The sequence below is a fragment of the Rhinolophus ferrumequinum genome, chromosome 5 (genome assembly GCF_004115265.2).
Source record: "Rhinolophus ferrumequinum isolate MPI-CBG mRhiFer1 chromosome 5, mRhiFer1_v1.p, whole genome shotgun sequence".
Classification (NCBI taxonomy): Eukaryota; Metazoa; Chordata; class Mammalia; order Chiroptera; family Rhinolophidae; genus Rhinolophus; species Rhinolophus ferrumequinum.
The window spans coordinates 66,360,002-66,371,812 of NC_046288.1; the positions used below are offsets into that span (position 1 = coordinate 66,360,002).

At 33.9% G+C, this 11,811-nt stretch overlaps 1 protein-coding gene across 1 annotated transcript; it reads left to right on the top strand.

Moving 5' to 3' along the window:
* Positions 1-260: 260 nt before the first annotated feature.
* LOC117022352 (cytochrome c oxidase subunit 6C) lies at positions 261-584 on the top strand. The gene has a single exon (XM_033106361.1). It carries the CDS (start codon positions 302-304, stop codon positions 527-529), a length of 228 nt encoding a protein of 75 aa, XP_032962252.1. The 5' UTR covers positions 261-301; the 3' UTR covers positions 530-584.
* Positions 585-11,811: the final 11,227 nt, after the last annotated feature.

Sequence of the window (11,811 nt, forward strand, 5' to 3'; positions counted from 1 at the left end):
CTCCTTCCTTTGAGTGTGGACAGGACCTGTGAATATGAAGAGATAGACTTTCCTCCTCCTGATTTAATGAATTTATATGGCAAAGGTGATGGTATTACCATTTTTTCATTTAAAAATTTTCCATAGCAGGCTGGAGGAGATTTCACATTGGCTTTGAAGAAGAGAACTACTATGTTGTAAGAAAAGCCCAGTGGCTAGGACATGAATGCATCCTCCAGGAGCAGACAGTGATCTCTGATTAATAGCCAGTAGAAGATCTCCATCCGGAAGGACGTTGGTATTAAGGGAGAAAATAGCTGCCATGTCTTCCAGTGCTTTGGCGAAACCTCAGATGCGTGGCCTTCTGGCCAAGCGTCTGCGATTTCATATTGTTGGAGCAGTCCTTGTTTCTCTGGGGGTTGCAGCTTTCTATAAGTTTGCTGTGGCTGAACCAAGGAAGAAGGCATATGCAGATTTCTACAGAAATTATGATTCCATGAAAGATTTTGAGGAGATGAGGAAGGCTGGTATCTTTCAGAGTGCAAAGTGATTTCGGAGTGTAAAGAATTTCTTTGACTTCCATGGAAGTTTGTCGCTGACCTGTGTTCCTGAACTATGAAACATGCATATTTGGGCTAAAGGATAGTTTATCTTGATAAATCAACAAATGTTGTAGACAGTAAGTCTTTTGCTCAGTTATTGATGTAATTCTGGGCACTTGCATCAGAATTGGTTAGGGATTTTAACTGTTTACCTTATGAATACTTGATTTCAGTATTAAAACTTTAATTAAGGAAAAAAAAAATAGCCAGTAGAAGAAAACAGGAAGATGGCCCAGAATTTAAGATGATAATGCAGCCCAAACAACACTTTGTTTCAGCCTTATGGGTTGCTGAGCAGGAAACCAGTCATACCATAGCTAAATTCATGACCTATAGAACTATAAGTTAACAAATGGATACTGTTTTAAGATAAAAAAATGATTGTTACAAAATGTTTGATCATTCGTTACACAGAAGTACAAAACTAACACAGAAATATTCCAAATTACTGGAAGAAACATGAAACAAAATGTTTATCTTGTATTTACCAGCCAGTTTGTTGGTGATACAGGTTAAAGCAGTTTCAATAAAAAGATGGGTGGGACTCAAACTTTGTCACATTAAATAGGAAAAGGGGTAGAAGGGGGGCAGATGTGACTATAAGTGACTATAAGTCACCCTTAAAAATTCTACTATGTAAGGATGAGAAAACTAAAACAGTATTTAAAGAGGGATCATTTTTCCTTTTATGTTTTAATATAGAACAATGATAATTATTAATATTATTTCTGTTGTTTGATAATAATAGAGAAAATCCAGAGGGGAAATTGAAGCTCCAGAAGAGAGATGGATTATACAAAAGAGAAGGAACTGTATAGGCAGAAGAGGATAATATTAGGTGCTAATAAACTCAGGAAGTAAACAACTTTGACAATATGGAGAAAATGAGAAACAGAGGACACAATGCATTTAAAATGGAAATGCAGGAAAGAAGACAATTTTCATCAAGTGGATTCTCAATACTGAATAATGAAATAAGAAAGTTTGGGGTATTTTTTGTTTTGCTTTGTTTTTTGGTTTTGGCTTTTTCTTCCTGAAGGAGGTATTTAAGATCATGAGCTTGAAAATTGAAACTCAAGCTTCAACTATTATTCATTATAGAACCTTGACATTGTGCTTCATCTTTCTCATCTTCAGTTTACTTCACTAAATGAAAACAGTAAAACCTCCTCCGTAGGCTGTTGAGAGGGTAAAATGAGGAGACCTGTAGAGGGCTTAGTAGATTGTTCAGCACATTGACTACTCAGGAAATTATTGCTATTTTATTACTGAGATTGAGTATAGCTTGGTGGGATGAGGTATTCAAGGAGAGTGGGGAAGGTTTGAAATAGCTTTGTGAAGAATAAGAGAGGCATTCAATGGGAAAATGTGGAAGAACTTACCAAAAAAAAAAAATAATTAAGGCTCAGGTGACATAGGACTAAATGAATTTCTTCTAATATCAGGTTACATGATTATTTTGTGTTAGCGGTATCAGGATGCCAGAAACAGGATGAGAGATGCAGGGAAGTGAATCTTGGATTCAAATTTTGGTGGGCTAATTGTAATCTAGGAATGATGGAAAAGGACTTGAAGGATATGCAAGGGAGTAATAAAAGTGAGGAAAAAAAAGAAAGGAGAAAGGAGAAAAGCCAAGGTGCAGAAATTCCCATTGATACCAGAGATGTGCTGTGCTGGGAATAACACGAGAGAAAGGGAGAAAAATGGAAGACTTTCATTACTGACTTTGATGCTCACATTTAATTTTTTAAAGGTGAAATAGATACGCATAGAATAAGAAAACTATAATAAAGAAACAGTCTTAAATGTTGTCCAGGATGATGGTAAGAATTGAGGTAACAGGAAGACCATAAAACCAGGTATCAAAGAATTTTAAGGAAACTTAGAAGTGACTTGCACGTTGGAAGAAGACCAATGGAAGGGGATGATAGACATAAATGTTGTTCTACACTCAAAGTGATATTTATTATATTACTGCATTTTTTTATCGTTGGAAGTAGTTGAACTAAATTGGGATTGAAATAGACATTATTTTGTGTCTGATGGTTCAAAACTTCAAGAGCTATTAGTTTTTTGCTTTATACTTTTATTTATTATTATTAATATTTTGTTATGCTTAGTGAAGTTTTCTCAGTAAGAATAACAATACTGCTGAAATGCTGCTAGTGCTGCAAATGAATGTAGACACAGTGGTGAAATATGAGTTAAGAAAGGTAGTTTTTTAGTGTTTAATGTACACAATATAGAGAATCACAAATTGTTGGTTTTACTATACTATTTGAAGTCTAAGGAGTACTGAGGTAACACACAAACACACACACACACACACACACACACCCTGAGTTCTAACAATAGATACATGAGTATTAGTTTCCTTCTGTTGCTCAGTTAATAGAAAACAAAACAATGCACTAAATAGTTTGATTTGTGCTACAGTACCAACATTTTTAGAGCATTAAACTTCCTCATGATGTATACTGTTTCCCTCTTTCAGAATCAGGAGGCACTGGGTTGGGGAATGACGGGTGGGAAATCTCTGCTTTGATACCTCCTTAGCATTATTTTCAGAAATACCAAATTCTCTGTCTTTCCCTTTAACTTAAGATGGCACCTGCAACCTCTTCCAGTCCCCGCAGAACAGTGCACTGCCTCACAGAAACATGCTTACCAGGGAAGGCTGGAGGCAGGTGACACTCACTTGACACCTGTGTAGATGTCATGTTACTTCACTGACTTGCTTAAGTTTTCTACCTCATGAAAATTTGGAGTTCAAACTGCCAACTAGCATTCTTTAGCAAAGTGAACTTTTCTCTGATTTTGGAATTTGATTGCTTTTTCTAACTCAGCTGCACCTTCCACAAGTTTAAAAAAAAAAAAAAAGGTTCGTGCCAGTTTTTATAACTGAGTTCTTATGACAGAAGAGCCCCCACTATGTGGCCATGTAATCATTCAGCTATGTTCCCTACTGGGTCTTAGTTATTACTGTGAATAGCTTTTGATATTCAAGTTTAATCACTTTTACAGGTTCAAGACTCCCTTAATAATCTTTGGTACGGTGCACACAGTAGAAGCTATTTATTCTGCATGCCAATGCTGGAATAATCTGGGCACTGCTCAAGTTCTGAAACTATTGCTTCTCTCAGAATTCAAAAAAAAATAATAAAAATAAAATAAAATTGTATTTTGCTGCTCTCTTCCCCGTCTCTCCCCCCACCCACCGCCTGCCATTGTACCAATTGGAATATCACAGTAACAAACTCATAATACAGATTCCAAATTGGGCCCATTATAATAATGTTTTTGATTTATTGGGAAATAGCCTGCTTTTGATGTCTATATAATACAAGGTACAGATTGAGAATTTTTGTTTGTTTTTCACATATGACTATCTAATTATTTTTAGCATCATTTTTTGAAGACTATCCTTTCTCCATTCAATTTCTTTGCACTTTTGTCAAAAATCAACTGACTATATATATATATATATATATATATATATATATATATATGAATCTATTTTTGGACTCTCTGTTCTGCTTCATTTATCTGTCATTATGCTCAATACAGTAGTTTTATAATGTGTGTTAAAATTGGATAATGCAAGTCCTCTACCTTTGCTCTTCTTTTTCAGAGTTGTTGGGCTATTTGAAATCGCTTGCATTTCTATACAAATTTCAGAATCAGCTTGTCAATTTTTGCAAAAAAGCCTGTAGGATTTTGCTTGTGATGACATTTAATGTATAAATCAATTTGAGAATTGATTTAATAGCAAAAATAAAAATTTAAACTTTCATTTAAGCTCGTGTTCATAAATAGCAAATTAGTTTTTTTTAACATCTTCTGTTAGACTTATTTGGGGAAGGTTTTATTGATTCATAATGATCACTGATTCTTATTGAACATGCATTATGCACCAGATAAGAATATTTAATATATTTTTCTGTTAATAATTCTGTGTATCTGTTGCTAATATTTGAGCAATTTTTCCTTTATTGTCGTTATTCTCTTTGAATATAGAAGTTTTTTTTTAATTTTACATCAATTCATAGCTATATATGTACATAGTTTATCATAGCTTATTTTAGTATTTTCACTTGATATTTATTTTAGTTCACTGATACTTAATATCTATATGAGGGTAAATACTTAATTTTGGGCTCTTTTTTGGGGCTTAGAAAGCATTCGTCATTCTGTAAGTAAAGCACACACATATAAACACATATAAAATATTCTTCAATTTTCTATAACGTATTAACTTACTATGAAAGAATACATTTCTATTATAAACAACTTCAAAATCTCAGTCACTTTAAACAACACACATTTATTTTTCATGCTCATGGGCTATCATTCAGCAGCAACTCTACTTGGCTAAGCGGTAAATCATTTGTTTTATTCCAGGTTATAGATAAAAACAAATACTCTAAATACATCTTCATTGTAGGGTCAAAGTTCCCCTGGACATGTTCTTGCCATGGTAGATGGAGAATCATGAAAGCAAGTCAACCTGTACAACCACATGTAAAACCCCTGCTCATATTTTGCTTATTTTCCAAATTAAGTCACATGTTCAAGTCCAAATATAATGGAACAGGTAGGTGCACGTTACCAACTCTAAAGCTAGGGCAAGGGAGGTAGAGAAGGATGAATTCTTAGTATATAATCCGGTGTGACCACAACTATTTCAAATTTTTATTGAAAGTACACTTTCATTTTAAACTTTATAGCTTTATATTTATATATAGCATTATGTAGAGACCCTATTTTATCAATATTCATACATAATTTAATATATAGCTACTATATTAATACAATAGATGAATTAAATATATTAAATTATTGCATCAAGACTCATTGAATAGTCCATTTCTTATCTACTGCTTAAAATGGCCCCTCTATCTTATATCAAAACATCATATATTCTTACTTTCAGATCTCTCATTAAGTTACTTGCATACTTCTATGCAACACAGTATTATTATAATTGATGAAAATTTAGACTGCATGAAAATTGTGCTTTGTCTTTATTCTTTCCTCAAAATATTTATGGCTCTTCTGGGTGCCTTTCTCTTAATAAGATGAGATAATTAATTTTATGCATCAATGTGCCTAGGCTATAATACCCAGTTATTTAATTAAGCACTAATCGAGGTGTTGCTCTAAAGCTATTTTGTAGATGTGGTTAATGTCTATAATCAATTGCCTTTAAGTAAAGGAGATTTTCCTTCATAGTGTGCTGGGCCTCATCTAATCAGTTGCAGGCCTTATGAACATAAACTCGGGTATTCCAGTGTAGGGGCAAAAAACAAAACAAATAAACAAACAAAAAAACAAAAAACCTTTCCTTCTTCCTTTCTAGATTCTTTGGCTAGCCTAATAATTAAATTAGCATAAGACAGATTCACAGGAGATAAATAAATTTAATTTTATACATATGAGCGTGCCATGAAAATATGAGACTTCCAAATAGTCAGGCAACTGAGGCTTATATAGTACTATCCTAAGGAAAGAAGGAGGTAGGATCCGAGGTTTCAGAGTGGAGAAAGACAACTTACAGGAATACAAAAAGAGCAAATATTTGGTAAACAAATGTTTGGCATGCCATGTAGGTAAGTATCTCTGATTTAAAACAAAACAAAACAAAAAACAAAAACAAAAACGATCTCTGGTAATAGTTCTGTTCCTGGTACAGGTTCCTATCTAAATTCTTGTAAATAGTTAAGAGAGAGATATAAAGCTCTTCCTGAGTCTTCTGGGTCTTGATTGCCTTCAGCTGAAAATCATCCCCATGCCAAAGTGGCACACTTTGGAATGACACATGCTACTCCCCTTCACGAGAGAAAAATAAATTCACTTCAAGACTGCAGCCTACGAACGCTTACTGATCTGCTAGATAGATAGACAAGCTTGCCAAGTTTCACAAACCTATTCGAAATAGCTTGGGAATTACATTTAAGCACAGATGAATTCAGAGACAATTGACATCTTTATAATATTTGATTTTCTTATAAAAGAAAGTGGGATGATATCATGTGGGTCACTTTACATTCTCTTAATAAAATTTTATATATTTCTGCCCCAGACATGTCAGTTCATTACGAGATACTTTACAGTTTTTGTGTTATTATGAATAGACTCTTTTATAGCTATTATGATTTTACGCTGTGGCTGGTATCGAATTAAGTGACATTCTTTTTTTTTTTTCCATATCTATCACTTGAATCTGTCCACGTTGTCTTTTTTTTTTTTTAACTATTTTGAAGTTGAACATTTCAGATTTTTTAAAATAGGCTATTTTTGTGAAGAATGTCTTCTTTTCCCGGAGAATATGTCCTTTCATTTAGGAGTAATTCTCTAAGACCAGCACTTCTGGACTTGCTCTGTCCTCTCACTCGTTCATTTGTAGGGGAGAAATAACTTAATCTGTATAATACATTGGGGGGGGGGGAATGTCTATCCTATATAAGCTGCTTTCTCCTTGGATAAAAAGAAGCTCCATGAAGGAAATTTGTTTTTCTTTTCTTCTGTTTTCTTATCATGTTGAACAAGAACTGAATGAGTGATCTCTTACTTGTATATATTTGGAAAAAATAATTCAATCAAAAATTGAGGTAAGTAAAAATTCAATTACCTTTTTTTAATGTAGAAATTTTCAGGTGTGATTAAACGCAATAGGTACCCTTTGAGTACTCCACAGGGAAAATAAAACAAAACAAATAAACAACAAAACCTTTTTGGTTATTTTGACCAGTCTTTTCATAACTTGGCAATGATTCTAAATATTTCTAAATACAGTACTATGACAGTAAAAAGAAGTGATTGAAGATTATGAACAATGGAAATAGATACTAAATTTATTCTCCTATGATCTCTAAAAGCATAGGAGATGAGGAACAGAGATCAAAAAGTATATTTAAATGTAGTAAGACTTTTAAATTTGCATTTAAAATCTTTCTATTTGCAAAGTATTACATACCTATACAACATATACTTAAATGCATATCTCTGCATAACATGTACAATGTGTGTGAAATGAGGCAAATGTGTTCTCATGAACCTTATTTTCTAGTAGGGAATATAGACAATAAGCAATTGAAATGAGCAAAATAATACCACATAACATCAGATCTAATTTTCTGGAATAAAAGTTATACAAAACTTACTAAATCACAGATTTGTATTTTTCTTCAAAAACTGGGACAAATTTAGCACTCAGTTTTTCTTCTAAGATTTCATTAATTTCATAAAATATGGCAATATGTGCATACTGTGAAACATTACCATAGTTGATTATAATTAAACTACACTTATCAAAATAATGAATAAAACACATTTCATGGTACAACAGTGTTGATGTTTTTCATATTTATTTGTTCACTAACTAATCTGCCAAATTCAGTAATCTCTAGTGAGTCTCTCAGTTATTAGTGTAAATTACCTAAGGTCTACTGTGCTAATAAATAATAGTAGCAATTCTGGGAACCGAATCATTAGCAGTTTAATGTCTAAACATTTTGTGTGGATAGTATAAATTAAGAACACAATGAAACATTTTCCATTCAATTAGAATATGTTTCCAGAGGGTTATAATGTGATTTGAAAGGCAGCTTATAATGGATAAAACAAAGCACCTGAATTTTAATGCTATCAAAAAGAGTTCAAGATGTTCTGAAGAAGGGAATTAGTTATGTAATGTACCACCCAAAAAAAAGTCCATGACCAGAAAACATCTCTAAATCTAAGATTGGAAATGTCTTTAATGAAGCTACCCAATTCCTCAGACTCTGAAACTAGAACCTACTATGTATACTCGTAAATTCCATTATTTATGGGCCAAGAGCATCTACAAATCCAGACAGTGAATTAATTAACAAATTCATTAATTAAACAAATAAAAACTGAGTATCTGCTATGTATCTGGTACTCTTCTAGGCACTGGAGGTACACTACTGAACAAAGAGCAAATCCTCTGCTTGTGTGGCAGTTCTCAATCAAATTCAGAGAGAGAGAGGAAAATAAGATAAATAAGTAAAAGGAGTTTACGCACGTAGTCCAGACGATACAAGTTGGGTTCCTAAATCTGCTTTCCTCCCTGAGCATATGTCTACCTTGCATTTCCAAACTTCCCTTGAAGTGAAGTTTCACCATAAGGGTGGCATATATCTCAAGAATCATGATAAGCAGAAGAGATTTCTCTCTCCTTTATGACAGGTCAGAGAAACCTGGTCATGAGTGTGCTTATGAATGAATTGGTCAAACTGGCACACACCACTGTGCCCTAGAGTATACCCTAGCATATACCCTAAAGTTACGCTGAATCTGAACTGCCATGATGAATTATATTTGGGGTGAGAAATAAATTTCTATTTTCTTTAGAAAATTTACTGTTGCGTAACTTTGTGTCAGCATCGCAGGCATTCCCTGTCTGATTCAGTTTGTTAGGCGGTGTTAAAAATTGAGGAGATGAAGCATGTAAGACGATGGAGAGAATATGGAGGAACATTTGCTTCTCTGCCATGTTTGGCTGTTGCCTCATGATCCAGTATGGGCTGTTGAGTCTCCAGATTTCATTATCTGCATTTTAGCCAATAAGAAGGTGAAAAGTACTAAGAAGGGTTTATCTAAATTCAAAGGTTTGTGGTGAGGATTAAATTGAAGGACACAGTGAAGAATTCACACAAGACATGTCTGCTTACAGACTGTTAACTTGAATATTATCAGATGCCCTCCTCTGACTTAAAAAGAAAATGGAAAATGCATTCTTTATTCTAGGATGCATTGACACACAGAAAAATTGGGACTTTTATTAGTGAGGATCAAGGGGAAATATTGTGGGAGCCCTAGAAGTCTTGACATAGGGAGTTAGGTGTGAGCGAATTGCTAGTGGTAGACACTTCTAAAGTTGAATCTTGAAAATAATTTGAAATTAGCCAGGTAAACAAGAGTTGAAGGGAAGGGTGGTTGGGGCAAAAGAAGAGGCAAGTAGAGAAGAGTGAGTGTGGTGCATTTAGGAAACCCTAAGAACCATTCGATGTTTTAGATGCTCAACAAAGCTAAAAAAGAGAAAAAAGAAAAAAAAAGAAAAAGAAAGGAGGGCTAGAAAATGTGTAATAGCTGAAGAAATAAATTTGAGAATTATCACAACACAGGGAATTTTGAAACCAAGAATGTTGATGAAATCACAAGGTAGAATGCATATAGAAAGATGAGGGATATACTTAAGTGTGGCCTGAAGAGAAGTGAGTAGAAATAAAAAGAGCAATCGGAGAGGGAAAAGTAATATTTATTATAAGGATTTTTAGTATTAGCAAACTTAATTTAGAAGAATTATCAGAAAGACAAGATACCAGGAATGAGAAACTTGATCAAGAATACAGAAACTCAAAGTAGGATGCAAAATGGGAAAAATTTGCACTGTAGTTTGAACTTGTCTTTGGAGCATTTGCTGGTGAAGGGTAGTAGATTATGCCACTCCAAAATATGACTGTAGGAGTTTAGGACATACCACCCTAAAATATGCCTCTTTGTTATATTGATTATTTTGTGCTTTAGGCACTTGAAAAAGGACAAATGCAGAGAGAAACCTCCTCTGTGCTCCCTTATCTATCTAAAGATAGATCCAGCAAAAGGAACTCAATTGCCATAACCCTTTCTTGGAAGTTTCATCAACCAGGGAAGATTAACTTTTATCATAGGAGAGACTAGAAGATGGCATCACACCCAGACAAACTTTGTTAAAAATAATCGTACCTCCCATCTATTCTTCTAGCGGCCCATTCATCTTTCCTAAAAATCATTTATTCTCACCTAGGAATGAGGCCTACGTTCCCTTTCCTTAAAATGGTATTTAATTCTGAATTCTAAGCCACCTTGGGGAATTAATCTTTTTTTCCCCCCCTGGGTATCTTCCATGAATACGTGAGGTATATGTGTTAATAAACTTGCTTGTTTGTCTCTTGTTAATCTGTCTTTTATTACAGGGGTCTCAGCTAAGAACTCAAAAAAAATGGAAAAAAAATATATTTTTCCTCCTCTATGCTGGGATTTTTGAAATTTGGCTTTCTATACAGTGTTTATTAAACACAAAACGACTTTAAAAAGATTTAATCATAGGTGTTTAATGAAACGAAGTGTGCGGATTGGTGTATAAGTCAGCCCTAGAATCATATTTTGGTTAGAATCTCAGCACCAGCATAACTGAAAGTAAAACTTTAGAGTCAGTCCTTACCTTCTCTGTGTCCGTCTCCAGCATGTAGGTTAGCTGTGATAGCATCAATTGTGAAGTTTTGTAACAAGGATTAATTAGAATGACACAGGTAAAGTTAATAGGATCATCTCAAGTACCTAAGAAGTACTCAATAAATAAAAGCTATGAGTTTACTGATGTACACTTCTAGTAGAAACACTGGTGATGAAAGAACGGAGAAAATAGAAAAGCACTTCAAGGTGGCAACAGAATTAATGGAAGTTTTTGGTTTCTTAGAGTGAGGCAAGTGAGACTATGTTTAAAAGTTATAGAGCAAGTGCAATAGAGTTGGTAAATAAATGAGAAAAAAATGATACATTACACGGATATAAACCTTTCAATAAAGAAGAGGTCTAGACATTTTGAAAAAGATGTGGAAAACAGAAACTGTAGGTGTTAGGTAAAACAAAGTATATAAAAGATTAACAGAAACCTGCTGAAAGGAGAGACTTAATTTATAATAGACACAGGCAGTGTGGTTTGATTACCTTCTTCAGTGTTTTGTCTAATAGAAAATTAAAAAAAAATGATTTTCTCTTTTTATAGACAGAAACATTCAAATCAAGTTATTGGGGGGGACAACTGAGCGAGAGAGATACAGGTAGAGGTAGAGAAAGGAAATGAAAATTTATAGAGTAAGAAACTTTACCATAGACCTCATAATTTATTCCAATAGCCCCTGTCCTTCTTATTCTCAGTTCTTCATATTACATTTTGGAGGCTTTTTTTTGATCTGGACAATAATGAGGGCACTAGCTAAGACTCAGTATGAAAAAGGCCATTGGGTGTTTTAAGAAAGTGCTTTTCTACTTTATTATAATGATGGCTTTGTTCTAACAGCACAGGGGCCTTGACTGTATAATTTTCCTTGTCTTGCTTTGAGTGACCTCCTGTTCAGATCAAGTCAATTCATCTCACATTAGAGTCAATTATGACTGGGAAACTCTTGCAGCTAGGTCTGGGGTTGTTCATTAATTACAGATA